General features: G+C 38.5%; 1 protein-coding gene across 1 annotated transcript in view; it reads right to left on the bottom strand.

The window, feature by feature from the left end:
- The window catches only part of camkmt (calmodulin-lysine N-methyltransferase), a gene marked incomplete in the record, with an annotated part of 102,827 nt that overhangs the window by 6,334 nt on the left and 80,347 nt on the right, over positions 1-16,146 (bottom strand). The window contains 2 exon segments of the mRNA XM_035663704.1: positions 4,982-5,113; positions 7,401-7,464. Coding sequence (XP_035519597.1) covers positions 4,982-5,113; positions 7,401-7,464 — 196 coding nt within the window.

The following is a 16,146-nucleotide window of genomic DNA, read 5'->3' as shown; positions in this document are numbered from 1 at the left end:
CGGCTCTCAACCCAACCCCCCACCCCACCGCCCCCACAATCTTTTCTCTTTTTTTTCCTCTTCCAAGGTGCAAGTCATTTATTTTATTGCCACTTTCGCCCCAGCTTCTGTCTCCCTCTCTCGTGCTCTCATTGTGCCTCTCTATTTCTCTGCCTCCCTCTTTTTTTTTAGTTTATTTTTGCCCTGCTTGAGTAGACCAGAGAGAAAGTGAACAAGGTGGAAAAAGAGAGAGGAGGGGGCTCTGAGACAAGGGAGGGAAGGATGAACCGGATGTCTGGGGTCTCTCTCGGCAGGATTAGGAAACAGAGAATGAGGGATTGGGTGGATGGAGAGACGAGTAGAGGAAGGGATAGAAGGACAGGCTTGAATAAATAGAGAAGTGGGTTGTGATGTAGGAAATAGGAAGATAGTGGGGAGCAGAGGGAGGGAGTGTGGGGAAAGGAAGATATGTCAGAGAAAAGGGGGTAGCCAGGCAGCTGAAGGGGGAGAGAGAAAAAGAGTGAAGGAGGGAGGCAGAAAGAAGGAGGCAGGGAGGAGAGTGTGAGTGCATGGACACAGTGGGGATACTATTTATGCATGTGAGAGAGACAGGGGATCTACACATGTGCACACACTCTCTTGCATGTGTGTGTGTTTGAGAGAAATTAAAATTCATGACTCTCTCTTCACAACCATTTGAGTAACAAGATTAAGATGGCGGGTTAGAAAATAGCGCTGGCATTATCAGGCTGCTTGCAGTCCCTCCAGCTGCTTGCCTCTCTATTCCACAACAGTGGGGATAAGAGGATAACGCGCTAGCCCTGTCTGCCCGTCCCAGCACACGCCTTACACTCACACACACACACAGTTCTTAGACACACTGGGCCTGCCTGTTGTCTGCCGTCCCTCGAGTGTGTTTGTGTCAGAGGGCGAAAGTGTGTGTATGTTTGGAAAACTGCAGAGTAGCGAGCTGGGGGTCTGGAGATGGTTTGTAAAGAATTGCTAAAAACACTCTCTCGTTTTCACACTAACACACACACAAAGCAAACATTAAGACAGGCAGTATATTCCAAACAAAATCAAAACTGACACAGCGAGGGATGCCAGCATACTCGCAGCTACCAGGGGTACGTTTGTTTAACAGCATCTGTGCCAGATGGAGATGCTTGTGAGTCGCTATGGAAGCAGGAAAAGAAGTAAACTCGGCCTAAACAACGCATGTGGAAACTAAACCGACTACAGGATAATGTTGTGTGGCTGCGTGAAAGTTTGGGTTTTGATTGGAGTGTGCTGTTTACTTGACATCAGGGTTGGGAGATAATTTAAATATCAAGTCGTGGCTTTTTTTTGTGGTGTCACATCATATTTTGTCAAGTTTTGTCTGAAATACAGTAGAATACAGTTTATTTACATACATTATTAATTAATAAGATTATTAAACATGGGATACATACATTGGCCATATAATAATAATAATAATTTGTAACATTGAAGGAATTTCCTCACTGATTTCAACCATATTGCCCTGTTGACACCCTCAAGTCAGACATGTTTGACAACACTATGCAGTGGCCTTCCTCTGCCTTGTATGTTAAATTTACATCAAATTTCAGAATTTGTTGAGTTGCTTCTACATTTTAAGTAAAAAATATGTTTATATGAAATAAACCAACAAATACTTTTTATTATTTTTCTTAAAAACACATCATAAATTACTGATGAAATGAATAGATCAATGACACATTTTAACACTTTACCCCAAAATGTTAAATGTTTATTTAAAAAAGTGATGGATTTTAGCAATAAACACAATGTAATTAAAGAGGCAGTGAGAGTAAAAGTTAATTACATAGTGTAACATTAAGCAGGTGTTTACTTGCAAACCAGAGACATTTTAACAGCTCAAACTCTCAGTATTAAAAGAATAACATATAGGCTTTTCAGTTATACACCTGCTTTTGGTGGAGACGTCTTTGATTGTTTTAATCCGCAGTGAAAGTAAATCCATAGAGTGTGTTCTACTGTCGGTTCTGATATGCATTTTTCTTGTGTTGTGATCCACCCACTGAAAGTAAATATAGCTGAAGAAAGCTAATCTGTAGTGCAAATGAGTAGCAGCTGCTCATTTGGATGTGCATGCGTGTGTCTGTGCGTGGTGGTAGTGTATGTTTCGCTGTGATATCATCATGTGGTGTGTGCGTTTGTGTGTAATGTCTAGCCAATATGCTGTCTGAGTGATGTCTGGTCTGTGTGGGATTGTGATCTAGCTTGTTTCTTAGCTGTGTGCACAGTGTGTGTGTGTGTGTGTGTGTGTGTGTGTATGTGGAGAATGGTCAGTCAGGCACATACAGGCACACACACAGAAAACCCACACTGGGCTTGTTCAGAGTGTTCATCAGAAGATAAGCAGAGGAGACTTAATCACCTTCAGATGTGAGGGGGGCACTTCAACTTGTCCTCATATCCACACGCAGCACCTGACCCCACTGTGTATGTGTGTATGTGTGCATGTGTGACAGTGTGTGTGTGTATGTATTAAACAGATAGAAGTGTGCATTTCAAGAGTGAGCTGACCGGTGTGACAGTCCCCTTGCATGTCAAAAAAATTTAATAAAAACCTGCATTATTTCATGGTGATATTTATATAAATTTTAGTCTGAATTTCACCGTTCACATTGTACACATTCTGTTGTCAAGAAACCATCACCAAAACAGGTCTGAGTGGCAATTTTCCCAAGCGGTTGAGGTGCTGAACCATTAGGATTATTCAATGACTGTATTCTGTGGCCTTGAGGCCCAATCAATTCCTCCCGCAGCTTTTTCAAACCAAGTTGTATTTCTTTTAAATTTAAGGCAATGGCAGCATCCACTTTAATCCCACTAAAGGTAGTTCTTTCTTTCTGTCCCTCTTAACTACTTTCTGTTTCTATTTCTCTCCTTTCTTCCTTCCATCCTTCTGAGTTTTCTAGAATTTTGTGTCCATTTTCTAAAGTGACTTTAGCTCTTCTTGTGTTGCTCCCACTCCACCTGAAGCCAAAACCACCCACTGTAACGATTTTTTATTTGAAGCCATGCCTGATAAATTGAACCTACTTTAGGGTTAGGGTTAGTGTCTGCTCAAAAATCATCTATGTTGTTCCTTTCAGATGGTTTGCCTATTTATATATATTTTTACCCTTATCTGACATATTCTTAAAGCCAGTGTTCGTCCATTTGCTTCACAGTTTAACTTACAGGGGAAACTACAAAGTAGAATATATATATATATATATATATATATATATATGAAAATGTAAGAGAGATTGGGATTTGAGTTCAGTGTCCCAAGTGGACTTTAGGCTGCTAAAAGACTTGATTAGGGTTATGGAAAGGTGCTGGTTTTGGGTTTTGCTGAACAAGTAAATTTGGCCCGTCTTATGCATGGACATTTTAATATTTAACCAACACCATGATCTTTCCTTGACCTTAATAAAAGTGCTTTCCTTGTCCTAAATATAATTTTATCTGATATTTTAGGGAAAATAATTCACATACAGTATGGTATATTGACAATGAACAGTTTCCTTGTTATGTTGATAAAAAAAAAAACCTTTCCAAAACATATTAGTTGTATATTAAAAGGACCAGTTTATAGGATTTAATGGCGCTACAGTTACAGATTAAAACCGTCAACTTACACTACCATTCCAAGTGTGAAGGAAAGACTACAGTGGCCGTGAAACTCATTAAAAACCTAAAAGGCCCTATCTAGAGCCAGTGTTTGGTTTGTCCGTTATGGGCTACTGTAGAACATGGCAAACTCCATGGAAGGCGACTCACGGTGTCTGTAGATAAAAACGGCTCATTCTAAGGTAACCAAATCACAACGATTCCTATATTCAGGTTATTATAAACTAATAAACATACGAATGAATATTATATTCCATTTCTGCCAATAGATCCTCCTAAATGCTACACACCTGGACCTTTAAGTCAGCCCACCTTTGTAAATTCGTGCTCACCCTGAATGTGGTTTGAAAGGGTCCAGATTTGTTAGTGATTGTGAATGCAAAATTTTGTGAAGAACAAATAGAGAAGGGGAGAAGCAGTGAGATTTTCCTTCTGAGGTTCAGGCCACTTTAACAGGCACTTTAATGGCCAGTCTACCCAATTGTCCCACCAGTGTAGGTGAATGTGTGTGCACCAATTTAGCCCGTTCCGTGCTGTCCTGTTCTTCTGTAGCTCTGTGTGTGTAATGGAGTTAACAGCTGGACACCACTTCTTTTAACACTGCCTACTCATGTGGTTTCTGTCGCTCCTTTTCTCTTTTTCACTGTCCTTTCCTCTCCTTCACTCACTCGGTTTCTCTCGTGGTGCCAAGTTAAGGCAGCTTGTTTTAGCTTCCGTGCGTCTCTATATAAACATCAAATGACAGGCTAATCCGCTAGTTTTAATTAAAGATGAGAGCACATTACGCGACCTGGATTGTTGCTGGTCTCTTTATAAAGTAGCAAAAGATTTTGCTGATTTTCAAGTAAGCAAATGAACTCAAGCCTATTTTAATATAATGTTCAGATGTTATCAACCTCTGTAAAAGTTCAGCTAAAACAAATGTGAGGTTTCAGCAGTCTCAATTAACATTAGCCCTTGTGCACAGATTATTGTCCCGCGTTTCTTTTATTGTAGCCGCCTTAGAAAGGAATAGCTTCTTTGCCAGTCAGGAGAGGAGGAACGATTACAGCGACCGGCCAACTCTCTCAACGATCATATGGCATGTAAGCATGGTATTAAAGGTAGGTGATGCATTTCAGAAGCATTGTTTGTTATATTTGTTGAAAGTCACTTTACATCCTAGCAGAAATCAATAAATCAAATGCTCTTTGGACTGCAGTTTTTTTTTATTATGTAGTCATCTCACTTACCAAAACAACAACTGATTCAAACGATGGATTTTTTTAAAGGAATACGGTTGGAGTCATGCTCACTGTCTGAGTGTTTTTCTATTCTTGGATATGAGTCTTACCTTTAAGTGAACATCCATGACCTGAGCATCATACTGCTGGTGTTGAGAGACGTAGAGTCCAGCCTGCTGTGCCAGTTGACAAAACAGTCTCAGAGTTTCACCACGCAGTGGAGCAAACACCAACGCCATGCCCTAGATAGAAAACGTGCACGGTTACATCTATGGGGTACTTCACACACATTTTCATACCTCATGTCTCATAATATTGGTTGTTTAGCTTTACACACACACAAAGACATAGACACATACACCTATGTATCTCTTTCCTTTGATTTTTAGAAAGTACATATTAAATGATAAACCAAAAATTAAAGCTCTACAATTCCAATTAAATGTAAACACACGTGTAAGTTTATATTGTCTACTCGTGTATGTAACACATACGAGTGTGTGTGAGAAAGACATGTATGCCCACATGCATCACAGACGTCTTGCAAATACTAAGAGGATTACCAACAGGTTCAAAGTTTCTTTGAAATCCTTCAGCTTTCAGTTTTATTTCATGTTGATCATGTTATTATTGTTTTAATTAAATGGAGCAAAGAGGGATGTTCACACAAACACACACATACAGCAAATACACTGACACAACACAAGCTAAATGAACACAAAGGCAGTGAAAACAGCAGGATCACTCCATTTGACAGATGATTTTTCATCTGTATATCCAGTTGCATTTTTTCCGACCCTCCCTCTCTCTGTAAAAACATAGCAAAAGCAAACAAACAGACACAATTCCTCCCAGCACTAATCAGCTGATTAAGGGGATCCAGCCCACCGGATGGACCACCTTTGTCAGAAACAACAAATTAGTGCCATTAGATGGGAGAATTAATTGCTTTGTTAATTGCTTAACCAGCTTAGCAAATTATTAAATATTTGGCAAAGCTTGTTGTGGCAGTGACAGTCTGATGGCCGACACTCAAATCATATTAGACCCTGAATTATCTCCACTGGATTAAAGAGAGAGAGACATGAAGAGAGACTTAACACACAGATGTACAACAATGGCCAGATGTCATGTCTGTCATTCGACCACAGCAGCTTCTGCATTCAACTGCAACCGAGACACATATTCAGGTTGTAGGTGTTACTGCGCATGTCGCTGCCTGAAATGTCAGCCGAGGAAACGCTGCCACTGCTGGCAACAACCTTAACACAATATTAATAATATAATCTTTCCTTTTGTCTTTCTAGTTACCTCTGCTGGTTTTCACAAAGATAATAAAGAAACTGGATTTAAACAGTCCACCCAGATTACAAAGAAACACATTTTCTCACTTACCTATTGTGGTATCTAGGCAAGCCGATAGTTTCAGTTTTATGTGCCCAAGTTTTATAACATCCGTTGGTGAGATTTCTTCCTCCACCACAATAGAATGGAAGTGAATGGAATTACATTTGAGGTGCTGACATCATTTAAAAATGACATTTAAAAAATACAACAGCAACTTCTCTTTCTAGAAACAGTGTCCCAGTTGTGATGGAAAATCCACAGGACATGTGGTCAGCAGTTTTCATTGGGACTATTTCTTCAGTAGAAAGTAGTTCTAGTGAAAACAGTCACAGAGAGGTATGTGACTTATTCAGAGAAACAGGGACAGTGTTTATGAAAGAACAGGTTGTTGATGAATTCAGATTATTTTCTGTTTTTTGTTTTGTTTATTTTGTTTTTTGTAATTTGGATAAATTGACTTTAATGAACTGGCGACTTTAATGAACTGGCGTTGAGCTGAAAACCACAATATAACCTGCATGTCTCTGGTTTGGCATCTATAAAACATTTCAAACAAGAAGAGAAATTATATATTAAATATTATTGTTTCTCCTTCCATCTGCATCTCTTCTCATTGTCTATCATTTCCACACCTTCATCATTCCCATTCATACCCCTTATTCCTCCTTTCATAATTTCTATCTCTCTCCTCCCTCACCTTTTCCTGTTTCCTCTCCTCCTCCTTCTTATCCCGATCTCCTTCTCTTCTGTGCTGTCTTCATCTCTTTTTCTTTTTCATAAACAGATATTACCTATATCAGTCTGGCCTCTCTACATAAAACGCACCCCTTTTCCCTCAGATGAATAGAAACCTCAACCCTATCTCTTCCAGTCTTTTGCTTTCCCCTCCATCCCATTTGCTTTGGCTGTCACAGCGTGGGGTCTTATCGCGAGGCCAAAAGGGAGAAGTTGCCTCTGATTTATGATGAAGGGAAGGCAGGAGAGAGAGACGGAGATCAGAGCGATGCATTCAAGTTGCTCATAATAAGCATTAAAGCATTACACGATATTAATCCTGTCAGACTATTAATGTGTATAGGGTTTTGGGCGAGGCCTAATTATGACTGAGAGGAGCTGGTGGTGATTTAGAGGAAGGGGATAAGCAGAGATATATACAGTAGACACACATGCGCACACACTTACGTTGGGTTGCAGTAATCTCCTTATAGCATCAACCAGGCAGCCTCTGTACTGGTCGAGAAACAAACTGAGAGGGAGAGGGAGAGTCAGGTTAGAATGCATTCTTATGATAGAAGCTCCAGATAAAGCAGCAGGCTATTTATTTTCTTTTGTTCACAAATAAATCCTCCAACAGGAAGAAAGGAAAAACAATTTGCATGAGTAAGATGCTCTGCTTTTTTGTTTACGTTTGAGTTTCCATGTGTATTCACCTCAGCCTGTTGTCGAGGCACCAAGAGGAATGCAGAACATCAGAAAATCCAATGTGCACAGATACCATCGCCTACAGTAAACACACACACACGTGTGTACACACAGACACACACACTTTACTGGGACACTTCAAAGCGGTGCAAAAGCACCTTGAATTTGTGGAATTAATACCTGGAGTGTGCGTTCTGAAGTTAATATGAAGATATAAGAACAAAAACAACACACAAAGGAAAACATGAAAATAAATAAATATGAACAAAATCAAATTAACTTGTTCCCATTTTACATTAAACACCACTGTACTGTAACTTGCATGTGTGTGTGTGTGTGNNGGGGGGGGGGGGGGGTGGAAGAGACAGTGTAAACATTAGAGCATTTGTGCATGTATGTTTTTCCATATGTGCAACTTCTAAAACAATAAGATTAGCACTACATTTAAACAATTCAGGGACCATATATAAAGATATCATTCTGCCACAGTATGACATGTAATTCGCAACTTAATAATTGGTTTAACTGATGATTAGCTATATAGTTAAGAGTGTGTTGTAGATCATTCATATGTATGTATGACTAGTGTGCATTTGTACAGTATGTCTGTTAGTTGAGTCACTGTGGTTGAGTGTATGTTTGCATGAAGAATTAAGTTATACACATAAACAAAAGGTGATTTAAATACTGATAATGCAAAGATGAGCGGATGATGTGAAGAGAACCGGCTCTGGTTGGAGTCACAAGTCTACAGGCATTTTTTTCTGAAGGGAAAGATTGTAAGAAAAAGAGAGAAAAGGAGGAAAACAAAGACATAGCAGACACTGCAAATTGTGAGATTCCACATTCCCCTGTGCATATTATTGTTTGATAGAACTCAAGTAGAGTCCTCCCGTTTAAATATTTTCTTGTGAACCTCCTGTATTTTTTTTCGAGAGAAAAAAAAGGTAGCCTGATGTATTTTCTATATTACCCTCCAGTAAAGCAGGTGGCATTAGGTAAAACATTAGCTGAAACATTTACTGATGAGAAGTCTTTAATCATGTGGCACCTACCAATACAAGAAGAAGAAGCACAAGGATGGATGAACATGAGAAGAATACCTGCCCAGAAGGCTAAAAGTTTATATTTCACCAAATGGGAGGAGTCTTACTCAGTCAGAGTCATGCTTTTTGTAAAATATGTTGGATTTTAGTGTATCACATGGAGGGAAAAGCGCTTTGAGCCGGCATGACAAATCTGCCAGACATAAGCGTGCAAGAGGTGCAGAAACATGCCCGACAAATTACTGTATTTACCGTATATACTATTAAGTGCTAAATTTAAATGCCCTTTTGTTTTTCTTTTATATAATACAACGATGTTCAACCAGGTATCTGATTCTGATCATCACTTACTTGTACAGTAGGCCTGTGGTGATTTTACAACTCACTGTGTGTACCCTTGTATAAATGTAACAGGTATGTGGACAGTGGTAGGGGTGGTAGGATGGCCGGAGTCACGGCACCAGAAAATTTCACTTATTTTCAAATCCCAATGTTGACAGGTATGCATGTGAGTTTTGAGTGCTCACACATTTCTTCCTCAAAAGCAAAATACAAACACGAAAGAGGATATCAAATTCAACAACTGACAAAACAGTTTATATGGTCAGTTATGTCATTACAATTGGTTCCTTGTATCAGGTCTTCATCCCAACATAATTCACTATTGAAAACAAGTTGATTTTAATGGATGCAGATACAGCAACACGCACACACAGGCCCAAATCAACTCCAATCATTCTAAACAAAGTAACACCTGTCTCTATATCCACAAAGACAAATTTCAATCCATTATCCAAGCAAGTAAAGCGGTGTGTGTGTGTGTGTGTGTGTGTGGGAGGGGTGTTTGCGTGTACCTATTATCACAGATGAGAGACGAGTAATTTGACTAAAATGCAACAATACAGTGCAGATTTGACATAATCCCACACATCCGTCCAACTGGCCAGTGGAGTGGCAATCTGGACGCAACTTTCCAATCACAGCCTCTGACCTTTCCTCATTCAAAATCCTCTGATCCCAGTGAGGAATGAGAGGTGCACGCACAGACTCTCCTCTCTGCATCTCTGCACAGACCTACACAGATATGTTTTTGTACATAGGATATGGGGCAGACATTTAAAAAAAAAGAAAGACAAAACAAAACCAGGAGCCACTATTACATGCTCTTACCCAAACCAGGATGGGTGTACGTATGTGTAAAGTTTATTGTTCTTCTAAGGTTAAACAGAAGTGCAAAGTTTATTTGACTTGAAAGGTGAGAGGTTTGTGTTTGGTTTATTTTGCCACAGATATCAGTTCACAGGAAAATGAGTGGTACGGAAAACAAGGAAGTGAGCTCGTTGGGTGGAGGTAACAGCTGAAACACACACAGACACTAACATACCGAGGGCAAAGAAAGGACACCATGTCATTAAGAGGGCAACAGAAGATTACTGATGAAAAGTTTACATTTAAAGATGTGTACAACTACTGTTATAACATTGTGACATGACATATAAAGCCATATACGTTACATTAAGTAACCATTACTGGTACAGCAGGAAACTCTCTTGTATTGTAAGTCATTTAGAAAAAATCCGAAGTTTAACTGCCAATTAAATAATTGATGATGAAGCTCTTAGTTTATTAGTGCAGGGACAGGTATTGTTAATTTTAATGGAAACTGGGTGAATAAAGGTTTATTCAAGGACCCCTTAGATAATAGAGATACGGAACAGGGACTTCCTACTACCTATATTGTATAAAACTGTGGTAAATATTGTGCATAGTGTATGTATAAAAATAAACATACCTTGTTATTTTCAGACATTAACATTTTTGAAAAAAAAAAAACGTTCAAAATAGTATAGAATTAAATAAATAATAATAAATAAAGAATATGCAACATTCACCTCATCTCGAGGGGAAGACAATGAAGGGTGTAATCTGAAACATTCTTTAAAAATAATGTTTTGTTTTTTTTTAAAAAATCACATTGCTATAGCAAGTTTGGCCTACATTAAGGTATATCACCAGCTTGCCAGTTAATAGTTATATATATATATATATATCATTGTCCATCATTGTTGGTTAATTTCAATTTTGATGTTTATTGAAAAAGTTTTGAAATTTGACAAATGTCATTATTATTCAATTCTATCACAATAAATAATTCTATCTTTTGATATTTTAGAGCTCTTTCAGTTATGTCAGGTACAAGTGTTGATTGACGGTCACAGTCGCAGTCTATTGCACTGTTGTGGAGAGTCACAGTTTAATAATGCCAGTATAATATTTATGGACTCTCAAATTGAGTGGTCTTCCCCTTTAAGGTCCCTTTAAGGTCACCTCTGGTGCCCCCAGACTGTCAGAGGCCTATTGTCTCAAACTGACCCCTCCCACCCAGAACAACCCAGCGAACTCCAGTGAAAACTGACAGGAGGTCAAAGGGCACGGAACGGGCGTGTGTGTGAGAGCCTTGCTGCTATATTTGTCTGCATAGACGTACGTGGATATACAGGATGTATCCAAAGCTGCAAGGGTGAGACCATGGAAACACATGACATCATCTATATATGCAATGGTGTTTATTTGTATACATTAGCAGGATATTAAAAAGGTATTGCCTAATTTATATCAGGTTTTGTGACACATACCATACTGTATCATATATTAGTCCATTTCAGGACTTCTGGTATCTGTTTGTCTTATATGCAAAATGAGGCAAACAAAAACACGAGGCAGTTTTCAGAACGAAACCTTCCCTCACTGTCGAGATTTGAACCAAAAACCTTTGAGTTACTAGTAATACTAACTTGATTAGTCCTCTTTAGTATGACTTCTGTTTCTGTGTATTTTGTATCAATTTGTTTCAGATTATTCTTCCCAGACCTTTCGGGAAAATTCACTCTTACCAAATGTGCTGAATCATCGATAACGAGACTAAGTGACAAAAAACATATAATCACTAAATATAAAGCTAGTGAAGTGCAATGCAATGTGTGTTACACTCTGACCCACTTAAAAAGAAGTTAATACCCAAACTGTCTAAGAATCAAAACACTGATCTCTTTCATCCTATTGAGAAGTATACGCAGGATGCAATGTTTGGTGTGTGTATGTGTGTGTGTGTGACTGTGTTTTTCTAATAACACTATTTTCACGTTTCTTGAACAAAGACACTAACCTGCTATAACAATCACTCTGTTGAAATGGGTAAAAAATGGAGACACCTTGTGTTTTTGTTAATTTTTTCATAAAAATTAATAATAAAATTAATTAACATATCATTGACATTGGTTATCAGCTTTTTTGGTTGTTAAACATTCAGAATTAGAACCATTTTAAATAGTTAATAACACAACCTGTTCAACACAACCTGAATGAGATCCTACAGAAGTTATAAACAGGTTAATGAAAATATTTCCCACCAACACAATCAAGCCCTGATTACGTGGGTGTGACTACAGTTTTTGTATGTGTCTTTTTTATTTATTTGAATCTTAGTATATATAATATATATATAAGTATATAAAGGATTTCTCATTACTTTAGTGGTGATAAAACAGTGTTATAATATAATTTCATTTAGAGAGGCACCAATCATTTTTCAAAACTAAAAAAAGCTAAACACTGTTTCAATGTCTGAGGAATTAGGAAACAAAGTTCTGCTGTAGAAGATGCCTACTGCAATTCTGACAGAAATTAAATGATGGAGACAGAGAAAAGACAAACAAAAGAGAGAGAAGACACAATGTTGAGTAAATGCAAAGTGTCTTAAAGTAAATTTTAAAGTAAAGTATACTGACTTAATTTGAAGCATTTATGTTTACTTCAGAATCCTTCAGATCCTTCAGAATTACCTGTTCTGATCTCAAGACAGTGGAAGGACACACTCATTTTTTTTGTAATAAATGAAACATAAATCATAAAAACAATGTTGTTTCTTTATTCTTATGATACTGCAAGCACCGAGTACTACTCGCTTGTTAATTGTTCTCAGTGGTTCAAAAGTACAACACACTGCATCACATATTATCTGACCTTCTGTCCAAGCTGGTGCTATTGAGCCAAGTTGTCACATAAATCTTTAACATGTGTTTGTGTGTGTGTGTGTGTTCATGTGTACATAACCAATGTGTCCAAATTGCTAATCTAATCCAATTCAGCTCTGAAGTGAAACTAAAAGAGGTGTGGTGTGTATAAAAAACAGCATAGATAAGACATAGATATAGTACAAAAAGAAAAATGCATGTGCACGTCACACGTCGAACGCACACACACTCACACACACACAGCTTTATCTCAGTGCCCACACATGGACAGCTTTTGGAGAAAGCAGACATGCAACATCCCAGCCAAGGATCCTCTGCCACCCACATGCCACTGCAGGGAATCCCTCTCTCTCCTCTCCTTGTCACACACACACACACACACACACACACACACAAACAACACATGAGGAGGCACCCAACACTCCACTATTCCTGCACTATGTCTGTCTTTCTCTCTGTGAATCACGTCTTGATTACCTTTGGAAACTGATAAGACGAGTTAAAGACAGCTAGTTGTAATGTCATAAAAGACATTTAAAAGATGAGCACAGAGAAACTTTCCACTTTCAGCAGATGAATGTGAAAACATCCTTCTAGTGTCAAACTCTGCACATACATCATTCTGCACAGTGATGGTGAAATATCCAAGTGAAATAATAATAAGCAAAATACATTTTGGAGCGGGGTTTAATTGAAAATATTCATTAACTGAATGTCTTTCCTTCCATGTTTTATTTTAATTTCTTTGATTTCTCTCTCATTTCTTTCACCCATCTTATTTCTGTCATCCTTGCAGCTTTACTGTATACTCTACACCTCCTCTTGTTTGTTCCATGAAGTTAAGCCCTATTTGCTTAGATAGGTTAGACTGGCAGAGAAAGGGGAACAAGAGGTGCATTTCAAAAGTAAAATTTAATATTTTCAGAAAGTGGGTGAGCAGTGGTGCTCAATTTTACAATTTTTTTAAAAATTGGTATGACTACTGTATAAACTATGTATATATATATATACTGTATATAGAGGACACACAACATTTTTCTCATCAAAGGTTATTCATTTTCAGAAGAAGTCATTTTAAGTGTAGCACTATTTTTATTAAAAGCTATTGTGACCTACTATAGCTGGCCGTGATATTTACTATCTAGAGACCACGTCTCGCAGTATACTAACCGATGTTTCAGACCTTGAATTACGTTTTTCACAACTGTGACATCACACAGAGAGTCAATTCATAATGTCTAATTTAAGTGGTACAATTTCATCACGTTAAAAAGTGTTGAGCAGTACCAGATCCATACTTAACAGCACTTAAATAACATGTTAAACAAGACTCCACAATGATTCTTTTGCATATTACCCCTTCTTAAAAAATAGGCAGAATATCCAAAGAAGTACATAACGGACTACTGATATACAATGTTACACCAAACTCTTCTCCTGCCCATACTCCCCTCCTCACTTCTGCTCCCTTCTCCTCTCAGCGGTGGTTCCATTGCTACCGGTAGGAGCTATAATTAATGAGAGTGGAAGCCACGTTGTTGACCTTTTCGTAGGTGATCATCCCCATGATGCACCCGTTAATCGGTCAGCCATCACTCTTCAACCACCGCCACTGCAATTATCGCACAATCACTCACTCACATACACACGCAGGAAAGATGGCACCACACAGTAAAACATCTTGCAGCACACACACTGCACAGACCCATCAATAAAGCGTGAATCTCTGCTGAGAGAAAGAATATGCAATATCAAAAAATTCACATGCAATTTACTCTGTTCTCACACTATCTGCATCTATCTGTCGTACACACGTGTGCAGATACACTTGTCCACTGTAAAATATCCTCTATTAGCTGCCTGCTCTCTTTCTCTCTCTGGGTGTTGTACCTGACTATTACCTGTAATGACCGTGACATTACAATAATGATAACGGCGTTTGCTAATGCTGCACTTAGCACACATGCACACACTCGTGCAGACAGATACACACATACTGTACACAAGCTAATTTTGTTCGGTGTTTGTGAAGCTGGTAAATAGTAGTAAGTACTTTCACTTCAACCAACAGCATGTCCATCTTCTCAGCGTGTTTTTTTTTTTTTGTGGCGATGTGTGTATGAGAGTGTGCAGGTGTGGTGGTAAACTGACGTAAGTGTGTTTACCTGCCTCTAAAAATCTGAAATACAGCTTAAAGGACGTAGGTGGTCTCCTGTTCCATAACCAGTCCTAAAAAAGGGGAGCCACCATGCCTGTCTTCCAGTCCTTAGGCACCGTTCTGAACCTCCATGGATATTAAAAAGACATCAGTGTCTCAGAAGGCCTGATGCTAAAGTACCTTAAATGTCGGACAATATAACCAGTCAAGGTAAGCAGTTCTCTTCACATTCCTTCTCCCTCCAGAGTCATTTAAAGGTTTTCCTGAACCAAACTTAAGATCCCTTTCTAGTCCTGCACAAACTCTTCTCACACCGGAGGTTTTGCTTCCACAACCACAAAACCTGCACCTCCTGATATCTGTCTGCTGATTTTGAGGTCTGCTGCATGTGTTACCCCCTTACAAGTTTCTACATAAATGCTCATTTAAACACTGGAGTCCCTCAGCAGGACGCCAGCCAGAGAAAGGCCAGATACTTAAAATGATACACACTTGGTTGGTTGGAACATTTGCTTTAAATGTAGATAATTCTTCTTTTTTTTGTCATAAAATATATATTGGCAGATTTACAGTGTAGGTTCACAAGCAAAATCATTATAACCCTAAATGTTGATAAATATGTCTCTAATAAAATAGTAAATAACAGATCATGATTTATTTTATTATTTTCCTCCCTGTAGTAGATACTGAAGGCATGTACTGGCTGGGCAAAGGGTGTAGTTGTTGGAAAGAGCAACTTACCCTTTTATTTACTACTGCATCTCCTTTGTGTGTGTGTGTGTGTGTGTGTGTGTGTGTGTAAACTGGTCAAGGTTGCACAATCCATCCACTTTGATTGATTTGGTACAAAGAAAAAGAAAAGTGTTTTACAGGAGCAATTAAACTCTCAATGCCTTCACAGATGATTCTTTCTTTTCCTATGCAGCGTACACAGAAAATCCTGATGCATTTTATCTCACACAGTACAAATGAGTGATAAAAAAGATGTAATTCTTGATTGGCCAGAAGATCTACATTTCAATGACCGATGGGCTAATTGTTATGTTTATGTTGTTCTATCTCTCCATTTCCATCTCCATTTCTACTCCTCCCTCCATCCGCCCTCAACTCTTTCTTTATCTTACTGTGTCTCCTTCCTTGTCAAGGCGCAATTATTTGCAATTTGCCTAAGTCATCCATTTGCTGGGACACCAAGCATGAAAACGAGGCAATTTGGTGTAAAATGGAGGCAGGCAAGCATCTGAGCATATGTATGTATGTGTGTGTGT

Source organism: Morone saxatilis, unplaced genomic scaffold (assembly GCF_004916995.1).
Source record: "Morone saxatilis isolate NCDOM2014 unplaced genomic scaffold, NCSU_SB_2.0 Contig19, whole genome shotgun sequence".
NCBI lineage: Eukaryota > Metazoa > Chordata > Actinopteri > Moronidae > Morone > Morone saxatilis.
This window is presented reverse-complemented; position numbering and strand designations above follow the sequence as displayed.